This window comes from Scatophagus argus, chromosome 12, assembly GCF_020382885.2.
Source record: "Scatophagus argus isolate fScaArg1 chromosome 12, fScaArg1.pri, whole genome shotgun sequence".
In the NCBI taxonomy this organism is placed as follows: Eukaryota; Metazoa; Chordata; class Actinopteri; family Scatophagidae; genus Scatophagus; species Scatophagus argus.
The window spans coordinates 7,054,595-7,069,471 of NC_058504.1; the positions used below are offsets into that span (position 1 = coordinate 7,054,595).

General features: G+C 39.5%; 1 protein-coding gene across 1 annotated transcript in view; it reads left to right on the forward strand.

Annotated features, from left to right (window-relative positions):
* The first annotated feature begins 5,047 nt into the window (after positions 1-5,047).
* gfra4b (GDNF family receptor alpha 4b) overlaps positions 5,048-14,877 on the forward strand; it is a 36,465-nt gene continuing 26,635 nt past the window's right edge. Inside the window, exon 1 of the mRNA XM_046407075.1 lies at positions 5,048-5,379. Coding sequence (XP_046263031.1) covers positions 5,337-5,379 — 43 coding nt within the window. The 5' untranslated portion in view covers positions 5,048-5,336. The remainder of the gene's footprint in view (positions 5,380-14,877) is intronic.

Sequence of the window (14,877 nt, forward strand, 5' to 3'; positions counted from 1 at the left end):
TATGAAGAAAAGAGTCCACTATCATTACTGGCTGTCCTGCAGGAATTAAAGCTTGAACCACACTAATAACCCTCCTATTGTGTTCAATTGTCAGGAACAGCAATGATGTTCCTGGGTCAGTTTGACCCGTAACATAACAGGAATATTAAGCCTCTTCAGATATTCAAGAACAAGACAATAACACTTGTGAGGTGGAAAAGAAGTGCTTCTAAGTTGTTTCAAGTCTGTCCCTTGTTGACTCATTGAGCTGTTAGAGAGGAGAAGAAAGAGTGAGAGGAAACATCCCCAGGGTTCACACAGAACAACTAGCACTCTGTTCGCAATCAAGTACCCACATGAGGTCACTGTCCTGGGAGCAGGATGTATAGCCTGCTTCTTAGTCAACTCTGTGAATATTTGGAGGTGTAGAATGAAGTCCAGAAACACGTGTCACCAGACTCTTTATTGCTCGCTGCAACATGAACTCTTGCCTGTACCTTTAACCCACCTTTCTTCCTTGAAAGGAGAGTTATGTAGATATTTATTGGTTTTGTCAGTCCCGGCCAGCACACACATCTCAAACATGATGACGGATGAGAGAACAAGGTGAAATGCTTTTCATGGATTATTTCTTGCTGCAGGCTTTCCATTTCCTCAAGTTAATGTGAGATGATTGACAGGAGTTAGATTGTAAAGTAACGCCTGCACTCTGATACAACATTTGTCAACTTGGGCACTTGAAGTAACATTAAAATGAAGGCCTTATGTTTTGTGTGATGTATTATGCATCCTGGGAAAATGTTCAGTGAAAGTTATTTACAATACTGTGCAAGAATTAATGACGGCAAGTTTAGATTTTTAAAATTATTAAGTAGAGACAGGGCTAATTAGGAAAATTATTGATTGATTGATTTGAGGAAGAACAACAGTTGAAGGTAAAAGCATTTAAAGAGACACATCCATACAGATGCTTTCACTAATCTCGTGTGATTTGACCACCTGTCAGGTATGTATAGGTGTCTACAGACCGCTTGACTCTCCTGTTTTGTGCAAAGGTTCAGGCAGAACATGCACCTTTATTACTATTAAGCCTTCATCACACCAGAAAGTGTGATGAGAGAACAGGAAAGTTGTTTATCCATGGCAGGTAAATGTCATTGTTTCAGCTGTGATGCTACTTTTTCCTTGTGTTTCCTTGTTTTTTCTCTCTTGTATCTTCTGTCTGTGTGTGTGTGTGTGTGTGTGTGTGTGTGTGTGTGTGTGTGTGTGTGTATGCACGTCTCCTGATTCCTGGCACCTGGCAGTTCACCACACCTGTCTCCTATCCTCTCATCAGGCTCCTCTACTTATGCCCCAGCTCAACCCCCAATCACTGCCAGATTGTTCCATCACCTGAGTGGTAGTTTTCAGTTGGCTGCTCTTGTCTGTTGGGGTTATTTCTCCTTGTGATCTCCTTGTGAGTTTTGCTAACTTCTTTGTTTTTATGCCTGGAAACGGGCAGAGCTTGCCTCCAATGTCCTTGCCTCTTCTAGCCACTCCTTAGCTGTTCACCTCTGTGAACCTGTGTGAAAATAAACCATAAACTCCCATCCATTCCTCCATGTCTGAGTCTGCTTTTGAGCCCAATTGAAAACCAAACCAAATGTTTGCTTTTAATTACCGTGTCTGCTTGAGAGAATCCTACAATTACAACAGTCAACTGAAGTTTATTTTGACCCACAAATTTCAGTTGTATATGCTGGTGGGCATTTTTTTTTTTCAATGGCAGATATGCCCCAGTGTAACTAATATCATTAACTATGTCTTAAACCCATGCAGCTGTATGAGTTTAAAATTCCCATATGATAAAACCTTATCTTCTAGTGACAAGACAAATTCACCCTTTGGCTTCAAGTAGACTGAACTTTGACCAGCAAAGCTGCAGCCACTTGTGGTTGACCCAACCTCGCTGTCACTGTCTGTAGCTGAAGACGAGACGGAGGAAAATGTGATTGTCACTGTGTCCAACTAGCCAGTATAGTATGATAAGAGAGATGGATCGCTGTGAGTCGGGAGAATGTAATAATGCACAACCACAACCAAACAAAGCACAGACCAGCAGACTGATTTCCCACGTGCACCACCTCCTGCGCTGCTGAGGTTCAGTGTGACAATCACCTCAGCAGGCGACGATTATTCGCCTGCATTTACGTATGTGTGACTGTACTCTGAAACATTTTACTGGAACAGACCCATCGTTAATGTTATAAGTTGCACCTGGGCCTGTTCTACTAAAATGAATCAAAAAGTCTGACAAAGTTTACAAGGCAGTTGGTGACCTCTCATAAATCCCAGGCTGGCTCTGCCAAATTTCAACCTGAATGAGGTCTAATCAGGCAAAATAAATGGAAATACCTGTGTGGTTGTGCCAGTGGTATGTAGGAGCTTTAAAACCTCTCAGAACAAAAAGAGGAAAAAAAATCTCCAAACAAACAAAAAATAGGTATACATCTCCTTTGAAGCAAAGGGAAATGAGGCCACTTTGCTTTGGTTTGTCATGCAGAAGGTAGAGGTCTGCATTTGGCAGGGAGTGTAGCTGTTAAATGGGTCCAACAAATATTTAAAGCCCCGCTTCATCACCCAGGTCTGGCGCTTTGACATAGCAATGATTATAGGTACAATAACTAATCCCTCATTAATGTTGTGTCCACACTGCTCCAGCTCGCAAAGATAGGAAATCAATGTACTTTTGCCTGAAGCAAGAACTGAGAGCTGTCCATCTCTCATATTCAAACAACACGTACTTTCCACATTGAAAGATTGTCCCTAGGACAAAATAATATCGTTTTATGAGGAGGGGCTTTGGTTTGAGAGACTGAGCTATGCCACATTTCTGCAGGAGAAATCATAGCTGAGGTGATTCAGGTCACGTTAGACTTGTGTTTGTTAATTTGAGAGTAAGAAAGACAAACTCTGCACCCATAGTCCAGTGGGAGGAAGCCAAAGACTTTAATGATCTAGAAGAAAATATTCATTTTTTTTCCTCTAATTCCCCTTAAACTGTTGACGGAGCTTTTTCATTCTTGCAAAAAATGTAATGTTCATTTGAATTACAAATTCAAATGAACATTACAAATATGTGTTTTGGCAAAAGATCCCCATGGCACTGAGTCGCTCTTTAAAGATTCAGAAAGCATAAAGCAAACCCATCTCACCCCCACTGAAGTAGTCCAACTCCCAGCAGAGATGGTAATGTATTGTTCCAAATACTCTCAATGTAAGCTTGTTAGGCAGTTAAAATTGCAATCGTTGAGGCATAGAAGAAATTTTACAGTAACAGTCTTTCAAATTGAGGTCTCAGCAAAAAATAAAATAAAAACTTGAAACAACCAAAGCTCTGAAAGGGATTGATTAATGTTGCCAGCTCATGCAAGTTCAGTGAAGCAGTATAGTAGAACAGCCATGAATGGCAGTAAAGATAATACCAGAAAGCTGAAATGGCTCTTTAGAGGTCTTCATCCTGTCTTCGGTACGCAGCTGGATCATCCTTTTGGACCTCTGGTTTGGTTTACAGACACTGACATACATGCACACCCGCATATAGTAAAGCACACAAACAGAGTCTGCCTGATCCAACATGGCAACCCTTTGTTATCTGCTTCTCGCCAGCTTTGTTTGCATGGATCATCTGGAAACTCCATTTGTTGTTGCCATTTTAGGGACACAGGAAAAGGACGAGACAACAAACTCTAAATGCACATCCTGAACCACTGGTGCTGTCTTCAAACTAAAAGGGCTTCTGGACCATAAATTGAACAGATGGTGCAAAAGTTAAATTCTTAACACTGATGGTAAAAAACTGTTTCAAAACAGTTAGCAGCTCTGAAAATGGAGCTGTGCAGCAATGGTTGTCAGTAAGACCAGGAGCTAAATCAAGTTCCCTGAGGGGGGCTAAACTTTTGTATGGAACAAAAACAAATTAAAAACCAAAAAAACAAAAAACAAAAAAAGTTTCCACACATGTTGGACGCATACAATAAATTAAAAAAAATACCTTTTGCACAAAATGTTTTTTGTAGCTACTTAGGCAGCTCAGCTAATTTTCGGGTGTTTCTAACAGGTTGTTAAGCTTTTGGAATTTGGTTGTTCTTTTCACCTAATAGTAAATATGTAAATATGGCCAGTTTAAGTGGCTCAAAACCTAAAGCTATCTGACTTGGAGAGGAATTCACCAGAGGGGACTGCCTGCCTGCCTGTCTTTATTGTATAACCAATTAGAGGTGCGCTGTCCACATGAATTTGGACTCTGAGCTCTCAAACTTCGTGCACAGGAAACCAAAAATGAAATAGGTTTCTGGTTGAAAGTGCCCTAAATCTGCCTCCTCTGAGAGTTCTGCTATTTCTTGCATTGATATTAATCTTTTGTATAACTTTCTGAGAGAAATGAAAGATCTCTATCGGCGCAAAGTGACCACTTTTTGAGAGGATATGATCTATGCATTGATCATGAATAGCATACTTTATGAACATGTGTCTGTAACACATTTTATTGCAACTTGCCTCAGTCAATAAAAAAAAAAAAAAAACACAGAAAACTGAAGTACATGGAGACAAAGGAATAAAGGAGAACATGCAAGCCTATAAAAAAGCGCCAGTAAAGTACAGAATAAAGTAAAAAAAATATTTAATGTAGGCCTAATGACATTGTGTCTAATGGACTGCATTTTTGAGTGCCTGTAATATTAGGACAAAATAATCTGATCAAATGGAAATAGGTTCATTATTAGAATATTCAAAAGCAGGTTAAGATCACGAAAAACGAGCCACACCATGAATCCCAGTAGGAATATTTTGACCTTTTTGTTGTAATAACCTTATGTCATCCTTTATTACCGCCACGGGAGCCCTGAGTCCCGTCCTGCACAAACAGCTTCCACTGCCTCCCTCCCCGCATGGCCGCGGCTCTTCCCGGCAACACTCAGCATCTCTTCAGCAGCGGACTCAAAGACTTGTGCTACCGCCTCGACGCGCAACAGAAGGCTCTCCCTCCCTCCCTGTCCCTTCCTCTCTCTCTCCGTCTCTCAATACCGGACCCTACAGCGCGCAGGGCAACTTTCTCTCATATTGATACGCGCGGCTCTGGCTTTGCGCTAAAGCACGACGCCGTCGTGGAAGAAACTGATGAGATTCTAAGTAAAGAAAAAAAAAACAGCATCAAGAAGCAAAACAAAACGATTGAAGGATTTTTCGAGAGATTATTCTGTTTGAGCCAATAATGATCTCCACATGCATGACAGGACATCCTCTTCTTGCCGTGTAATTATACAGCTGTACGTGTAGGTCCGACTCGTTACCTAAAATTCTCATTTGACACAGAGATGGATCTGTGGGGAGTTTATCTGTTTCATCTCATAACTTTGGGTAAGTAAAGACTTGTCTTTTAAATAGATTTGTTGGCAGGTTTATCTGTCTTTAACTGGGGGAAACAATCCAACCTGTTCCACTAAGTGCTTGATTAGTGCAAATAACCAAATCAATCAAGTATAAGGAGTTTTGACAATCGTGTCTTCCTTTCTAGCATCTTTGGTTTGGGTGCCGAGCTCTCAAATCGTATCATAAGACAAAAACTTTCATTTTGTACAACTGCTGAACAATAATTTCAAAACAACACGCATTTTCCGTCAGAGATGAGCTGGATTGCTCGGTATTGTATGGTGTGCTATGCGAAAAGGAGCTTTGCATTCGCGCATGTGCGTAAATGCGTGCGTCTGAGCGCGTGTGTTTCTGTGCACGCAAAAAAAAACAAACAAAAAAAAAAAACTGCACAAGAATGAACGTCCTTTTTTTCCTTGTTGCATTCATTTCATTACTTACTGCAATATCTCATATTCACATTCAGGTACATCACACGATATTTATAAAATGGGCTATAATATTCAATAGATTTTCATTGTTACACCCAATTATGTCATATCGACCTATTATATGGATTACAGGTTTTATAAGAGACTTATTGTTTATTCTAGAAAAGCTTACAAAAAGTGACCAACCTCGGCAGTACATCAGTCATTGCAGTGAGTGTCATTGAACTACCTGCTCTCCATTTAATTGAACCAAGCTGGAATATTGATTTTTGTGGCAACAATCCACAGCCTTGAGAGGGAACTGCGTGTTATTGTCTCACGGTGTCTCATTGTCATTGCATACAAATGTGTCAATCCGAGCCCTGCCACAGTGCTAACTGTAACGAATGTCATTATAACGGCTGATGGCCGTAACACCAGAGATAATGATTCCCATTTTAATTGGTGCCAGATTTCCTGCTTAACAAAGGAAAGGATATGTTTTATATTTTACCACTGAAGTCATTATTAATATCCCTTTGGAGGGTTTCATCACACAAAGCAATGCAATAATGCTGAGTGGAAAATAAGTTTTAAACTTCAATCAGCTTTTCTCTACCAAATAACATTTGATAGCCACACATTTATTTGGTGTGATTTGGCTGATATTGGTCGATTAGAAACACAGTGATGCACTTCAGCCATATGCTTTAAAACAAGTCAAGTGTTTGTACTATATGTTTTTGACAACCTGCATATTTAAATGTATGTAATGAAAAGTACTGGTCCACTGTGGATAAATTATTGATAAACTGAATTTTGTTCTAAATATCACACAGTTTTTTGGTAAGGTAGATGTGCTGATTCCAGACTGTTTAGCCATCTGCTCAAATCAATTAGCCAAGACCAAACTGTGAAAGGTCAGAAACTATGGGCTGTTCAGATGACTCAACCCATTTATAGGGATTATGTGTTTCTGCGACTTCCAAGTCCTACAGAAAGCAAACTGAACTCACATATTTTTCTGCTCCCCTTACTGCCCCAAATACCTGCAAGGCAACACGGTGGGATCTCAAAATCACACCGTATTTTTTCCAGAAAAAACTCTTAAAGCAAACATTTGGAGCAGTATTTCTCCGCTGGAAATAGTGGCCTGTAGGGTTTGGCGATGCCAAATTATTTCTTGGCCTTTGTTGCCTGTCTTTGCAGGGTGAAATCATGTTAGAACTGTCAAGAATTTATGTGCACTCATTCATGCTTGCTGCTTACAAACATAAAGCCAGACCATATTCAATATATTTTTTTGTTTTGTTTTGTTTTTGGAAGAAATAATAGTAAAGCTGGAGTTTTAGTCTCAGAGATATTTATGCATTTTCAAGCTTTGTAAGCAATGCAGATTCCCAAATTTTAGTAAAGTCATACATATAGTCATACACATAGTTTGTTAATTGAGAGAAAATAAGGAAAGGTGCAAAATATTCACTATTGCTTGTCATAACATGTGATTATTTACTTGCTTGCATGATTAACATGATTGTGAAGTGATTTTCTTTTGGTTTCCAACCGTTAGTCACGCAAACAAGACATCTGAACACATCAGCTTGTACTCCGGTGAGGTATTTTTCATTACTTCCTGACATTTTACAGAGAAATTGAAATAACAGCTGAGGCTGTGGAAATGTATCACCTTCAAACAATCAACCAAGTTTTTTTACATCGAGCTTGGTTTTATTTAAAGCTTGCTCATTAAGTATCAGACTCCACAGCATTTCTGTTCTGAGCTGAGACGTGATCCTTGAGCAGTGATGATGGCCACAGGGTTGCAGGTCCTGAAGGCAACATTAATCTAGCAGAGGGTTAGTTTATGCATTTAGAAGAGTAGTGGAGTTCAAACTAATTCACTGTAGCCTCTGCTGTTATGAAAAATAAAATTAAATCCAAAGCAAGTAGTTGACTATCCAGGCTTTGATCTTATCTGCGTGAAAAATGTGCACCGGGGCCCATTCTGACAGATCCACAAGAGGTTCAAAATTATATGGAACTAAGTATGACTGTGCAGTCTAAGTCCTTTATTGGAAAAGTATAAAGTTGAAACATTAAATGGGACACCACCACCACTACTACTACTAAGGTGTGCATATTGGTCGTATCCCTTTGAAAAGTAAAAAAGTATTTCTGATTAAGTCCTGGCATGGCTTTGTCGTTTGTTTTCACACTTTCACTGTATAAGATCTATTGTTTTAAATCTCTGTCCTCAATCTGAGCTGCTTTTGCAACAGTCACCAGCTTCAGTCTACCATCATTTTTTGATTTAATGGTTTTGACATTGTGGGATATGACCTGTGCCTTTAATGGAGACAGATAAGTACTGCCAAGCATGCTATTACCTAGCGTATTGGCTGGCCTCTTGTAGGGGACTTGTCATGAATCTCATTTGAAGCAGGTAGCACCCGTGGCGAACATACAGTCTATCAGATGCTCGTAGGTTCTTCATGTGAGCCAGATAGGTCAGTCAGTGCAATGCCAGTAAAACCTTGGCAAACCTTAATGTTGCAGAAAGCCTGTGTTTGACCCAAGACGTATCTGACTCTTCATTAACAGTGCTGGTTAGGTTTCATGCATTTTTATACAGCACCTTGTATAATTTTGTGTGCTTAATATGTATAATGATTCAGTTGAGTGGTCGCACAGGAGATTCAAAATGCTCCTTACTGTGTGCACCCTGTCATTTTATGGCATTTATGAAATTTATTTTGTCACCCAAAGGAAAGTTAATGCACCAACTGACTCTCTACATTCATTTTGCATTCAAGTATTTAGTTTCAGGCCATTGTTGTTTTATGGGCTCACTGGTTCCCAAATGAGTTCCAAAAGAGGAGCTGATATTTAACTTTCTGTCTGCTGCGCTGTCATGGAACATATTATATAATCTGATACTCACTGTAGGGAAAATGCAGCTATAATCCAGACCTCGTCATCACCGACATGTCCGTTTTGTTCACTACAAATGAATGAAGGGGACTAAATCAAACATCTGATTGTCAGAATAGATTAAATGTGCTGTTGAATCTATGTGTTTCCCAGCTCATTTCTTGCATGGCATAGAGAATGTTTTACTTACTCATGTTCTCTCTATGAAGTGGGACATTTGAGTGGGACAGTGGGAAATTGAACATATTACATAATGCACAGTCCAATCCTAGTGACCTTAAACATTTCTTTTTCTTTTCTTGTGACATCTCAGTCTACATGCATGCAGACACTCGCATATGTATCAGTCAGTTTATATGTGCCCAGTAGATACAGACTAAGCGCTGATAGCTGGGTTAATCTTTATTAGTTTATGCTTTGGTTTAAAATGTAGTTAAACAGTTGAGGAAACAAAGGAAAGTATCTTTGTCATAACAGCTGTTATCATGACATAATGCATCTCTCGTATGGCACGTTTAAAGAACTGTCAGTGTCATGAGCCTCACAGTCTACAGAAAAAGCAAACTGTGTAGAGCATATGGGTTTTCCATCTAAACTTTGGCTCTCTGACAGAGCAGAGGGTTAAAAGCTTCAGAGACAGAACGGCTGTTAACTTTTCCTGTGGGCTCCCTACGTTCTCCATCCATTGTCAGAGCCCTTAAAATTGCCTTTGTCCTTAATTAGAAAGGTTTTTAAAACTGCCGTTGAGCTGGTACATTGCCATTCATCTGATGTCAGACAGTCTGACAGTTCTGACCTTTAATGGTGGCAGGATTCAATTTCTCACAATCATCTGCCTATAATACTGAATGATAATAACTTCAAACTGTACACCAAGTGTGAAGTAACAACTGCACACAGTTGAAAAGTCAGAAGAGATTGAGGCAAGCAGTGGCATGGTCAGGGCCACCTGTGGAGGGTTAACTCTAAAGACATATCATTGATTTGAAGTGAAGAATGTGGGTGAAAAATAAATGAGTCTGAGTTTATAACCCTAATCCATTATTATAGCTGAGATGCTCCACTGCTCACTGTTGACTCTGTTTGCATATGAGAGTTGTGTGACTGAAGGCATTTTATTAGGACGAAATGACCAAAAATAAGTCATGGATAAACACAGAAGACAACTCCTGTCTATTTTCCGATTCTCTTCTTGTAAGAGGCTTAGTGGCTTAATTTGCCAATAAAAATAGGAAAAACCATAATTTGGAGCTACATGATAGAAGTTCTAATAACCTCATTGTCTTGCCCATACGTATTGTCACATTTCTGTCCTCCACTCCAGCTGTCCTCTGGTGTAACCACGCATCGTGTGGGGCAGTTGGGTCCCCTCAAATACCAGTTCATCCCCCTATACAGCAGAAAATATGTTCAAAATGTCCTCCTTTAATGAACCCTGTCAACCAATCTGACTCTTGTTATTTCCCTTTTTTAAAAAAATTTATTAAGGAAAACATACCTGTGTGACACCGCCTTGGTTTTATCCAGCACAAACAACTTGATTGCATATTGTTGCCAATAAAGTTCACTGAAAAAGCTCAAAATCAGAACTCCTGATCCACCTAATGCTGCCCTGTGCTGTGACGGTAATCTGACAAGTTATAAGATTTAGTCGGTCAGTGGAGGTGAAAAAATGAAGGAAGTAACAGTGAGCAACTAGACAATAGTGATGTGCAGATAATCCAAATCGACATGTGTGTGTATTGAAGTTTAGGAAGTCATTTTGCTTTTGAATGAGATTCTCCTAAAACTTTACAGCATTAGTGACAAAAAAAGGCAAGCCAATTTGCACATTCTCTTGTCTGTGTTATTACACTGTATATAGTATATGTATGCTATATGCGTATTTTCGTAAAATTCATTTCCTTTTCTTCTCTTGTCACCTTCTGTGTACCCTGTTTCCTGAAACGAGTGAAGTGATGATTGGCTTTCTGAGTTTCAGAGCCTCAGCGAAACGAACTTGTAAACACAACATCATTAATGAGGAAAACATTAATTACATGACCTGCAGCAATCCCCCTGCAGCAGAAAACATACATACTGTACATCTGCCCATTAGGAGAGGCTGTGTGCATTTATGTGCCAGGCACACCATCTTAACGTCATTAATTTCCCTACACATGCAAACAGGATCTGTCAGGATCTAATGTTAATTAGTGTTCTGTGCTCTTCTACACATCCCAAAGGTCAAGGACAACAAAACAAAAATCACCTGGAAAACTTGCACTGCTTCGTATAATTTAAGACTGTTGAATCAGAGAAAATCGTTTGTTCAGATGAGTGGTGGTTGGATGATTTGTGTGTACATGCAGATTGAGGTGAACTGATCTGCACATCACTGAGGTGTAGCCTCTGAACTACGCAGCAGACAGGGTCTCTGTATTAATAGTGACAATCAGAGTGACAGCCGTCTCATATGAATATATCATCTGTGGGTTGGATTAAAAGAAATATGTGAATCATCTTACAGCTGTCTCTTGGTTTTGCAAAGGAAACAAACCTCTGGAGTGAAAGCCCTGTACCTGGCACATCCATAAACTCCAGCCTCCTCCCTATGCAGGCTGTCACTTTTGATATACTTGTGAAACTGACACACCATCCTCTGTTTGATCTGTGAATCTATTATATGCTTGGGCATGATGCAGGGCTGAAATAAAGTCCACAAAGAAGCATAGCTCGAGGGGCAGCTTTGAAGACTCTGATTTCCATAATCCCTTGGAAAACCTTCAGAAACCTATTGGCAACCTATTTCTACATTAAATGTTCCGTAAACCTTTCCTAAATCACACCTTTATCATATCATCATAACTGTCCTAAATTGCCAAGCTTCCTGATATCATGGGCAATAGCACTACAAGTGCTGGTAAAAGGACACTCCACTGATGTAGCATTGCACCCCTATTAAAAGGCGAGACTTGTTTTTAACCTTGCTGTTATGGATCAAAACTGATGCAGCAGAACCAGAGACATTATCTTTTTAATACCATGTGTTCTTCTTTGTAAAAGCTGGCGCCTACATCACCCACAATGCAACTCAACTGCAGACAGTTTGGTCAGAGATTCAGATGACCTCACTTGAGGCTGGAGGCAGACTTCACCTCACTCAGAAGGCTCGTGTGTACTACTACTACTCACACTACTGCTTTTCTTCCATATGTGTTTAAACACAAGTAAAAGCTCAGATGCAGTAGCTAGTTTAGAGCAAAACATTTACTTTGTAAGACTAAGTCAGGGCCATGCAACAACAATCGCTGTGGTTTTCCTCTGTTGGACTGTTAGATGGTTTGTTTTTTGGAGAATAACACGACACTCAGAGTTGTAAATCAATCTTTCTGAATGTACATTTTGTTTTGTTTGATCAGAAAGGTTTCTGTGAACCACTGAGCAAGCTCATGGTTTCCCTTAGTCTACCAGTTGCATTATTAGATGGAATGTTGTGGCTTTAGTGCAAATGGCTATAGAAAGATGATGCTGATCAGTTTTTTGGTGATGCTTTAAGATTAACAATGCAGGATGGACACGGGCATGCTGTACTAAATATTATCAATAACATCTGCTTTCACCAAACCCGCTGTCCTTCGGCTGATGAAACATTACTCTCACTTTTTCTCAAAGTAAAAAGAAGCTGTGCTCAAAAGTGAGACAGGGAGGCATTATCCTAACTCAAGTGACAGTGATATATTCACTGAATGATTTTCATCTGCACAACACACTGATTAAAACCTGAACGTTTGGAGATAGAGGGTGAAAATGATAAAGTGCTGGCACAGAATAAAAGCTGTGTCTCCCTCTCCATTAAACCTGTTGTGAAATTCAGAAAATAGCTCTGGGGTTATAGACATACAATGACCTGTAAGGGCCAAACAGAGGCTCATTAACTCAGAGTCTGCTGGTGGTTATCCAGAGAGAAAGACTGTTCCAGACAAGTAGGCGCAGCCCCATTGTGACACAGTTTCAAATGGAGGGCTTAAGCTCCACTTCCTGTCTTCTTGGTGCATTTCTGGGACACTGCTAAGTCTATCTGGGATGAGTGAAGTTTCATGAAGATGGATGGAAGCAAATCTTACATGTGACAAATGTCCAAGGACATATTTTTCAGTCTGCACCACTACAGCTTGCTGAGTTTAAAATGAATATTTTCGCTGCACGTAAATCCCATCCCACGGCCGATGAATACGGATATGCATGCAAAGTTATGAATATTACTGTTAAATCAGATTTCAATTTTTTTGTTTTCTGCTCAAACACCTATGTGACCTTAGTGATAAGCTAGAAACCATGCTGCAGTTTTATAAATGTTGGTGAGGGAAAAGTAATTCTTGTAAAATAATCAGCAGATCAGCAGATATGGGCTTTTTTCCTGTGTAAATAGTGCTCTCTTTCTGATATAATGACTCAGTTTTGAACTTCTTTTAAATTAATATATTATGTTTTCTGTTCTCTTCCTAGCATTAATAACCACAGAGCCCAGAAAGTGAAATGATTTTGTGTTGAACCAGTTACCAGTTGATGTTTTTTCCCCCTCAAAATAGAAATTACAGCCGCTGATACTGATTTCTTTCTCCTCTTTTCCATTGTAAATAGCTATTGTATTGTACAGCGGTCACAATTTTGGGCAGCTTTGTGAAGCAGTGTATTCTACAATTGCAGCTCTAATTACTGCTCAAATACAATCAGAATATAATTTCCCATGTTTCTCACTTAAATTATTCCTGCCTCTTAGGTTTTCAAATGTGTCAACAGTGTGAGCCAAAAATGAAGCGAGAGAAAAGTTTATGAAGCCAGAAAAGGAGCTTTGACAAAGATGGACGCAGCAGCCTCACTGTGGGCCCAACACAGGTTTTATGACATGCAGGATGAACGAGCTCACTAAATGAACTTTTGATATTTGTGGCTGTGCATAAGTACTATATGCTATATTATTGCTATTATTTAATTAAAATAAGAGTAGCATCAAACTTTATAGTATTTAATTACTGTTTCATTGTTTGTTTACAAGCACAGGCAAGTGAATTACACTGCAGTTCAGCCAGCAAATTGAATAGTTTCTTATCAGCCTTTCCAGACTAGACCATATACCAGCTGAGCTATGGCAACAGTTTTTCAATGAAATTTATGTGGCATCTCTATGCCTACGAGGAGCTCTTCACTTAATCAAATCAGTGAAATCAGTTTGTTGGCTCATCGTAGCCACAATAAAAAGGAATGACTGGAATGGCTTGTTTGCAAAATATAAATTGAATTGTTGTCTACACTAGGAAATCTAAAATACAGGAAAAGGCTGGGTGGCAATAATATTACAACCTAGGAGCAATGGCTATGCGCCACTGGTAGTAAGTTCCAGCAGTATCGTAATTACTGCTGTGCAGGCTTCCAGGAGAAGAAACGTTGGATCTTGTCACAGTGGAAATGTTAGAGTCCAACCCTGCTTACTGTATCTGAACCACTCTAAACTGACCAGTGTGGCTATTGAATCACTCAAAGACTGTCTCCAAATCCAAATGGAAATATGACAGTTGATAATGCAATGTAGTTACAATTCCAATTAATTTTTTATGCCAAGAAAGTGTCAAAAAGCACAAGAATGCTTAAAAGAACACAAGAATGGGAAGAAATTTGCTAATTTGTCCAATAATATCAATTTATGAATGTGTGCTTCTAGCATTCACACATGAGGGCTTTTTGTGGAAGCATATGTATAGTAACATCAAGTAAAATTGCAAAAGCATATTTTATCACTCTAAAAATAAATCAACCACAAGTGTTGATTGTGACTGCACACTAAGCCCTGAAAATATCCATTCATTTCTCATGTTTCCTCCCACTGTAATCTATGTTATTGCAGTAAGCTTATTGTAAAAGTATTTACAAATCTGAGCTACAATGAGCTTTGCTCTGGATATTCAATATATTTTGTTCCACCACACACCCTGCTGCTATAATTTGTCAACTGATGTTCTTCTGTACAACCCAGTAATGTAGAGATGATAGAGGCTGGACTGAGTGCTGCTCCATTCCTCCAGTGTGCAAGGAAAGGAAACACACCATTACCAAAGCATCAGACAGGAACCGGCTGGAGGGCACCTGTCTGTGTGAGCTCCAGTGG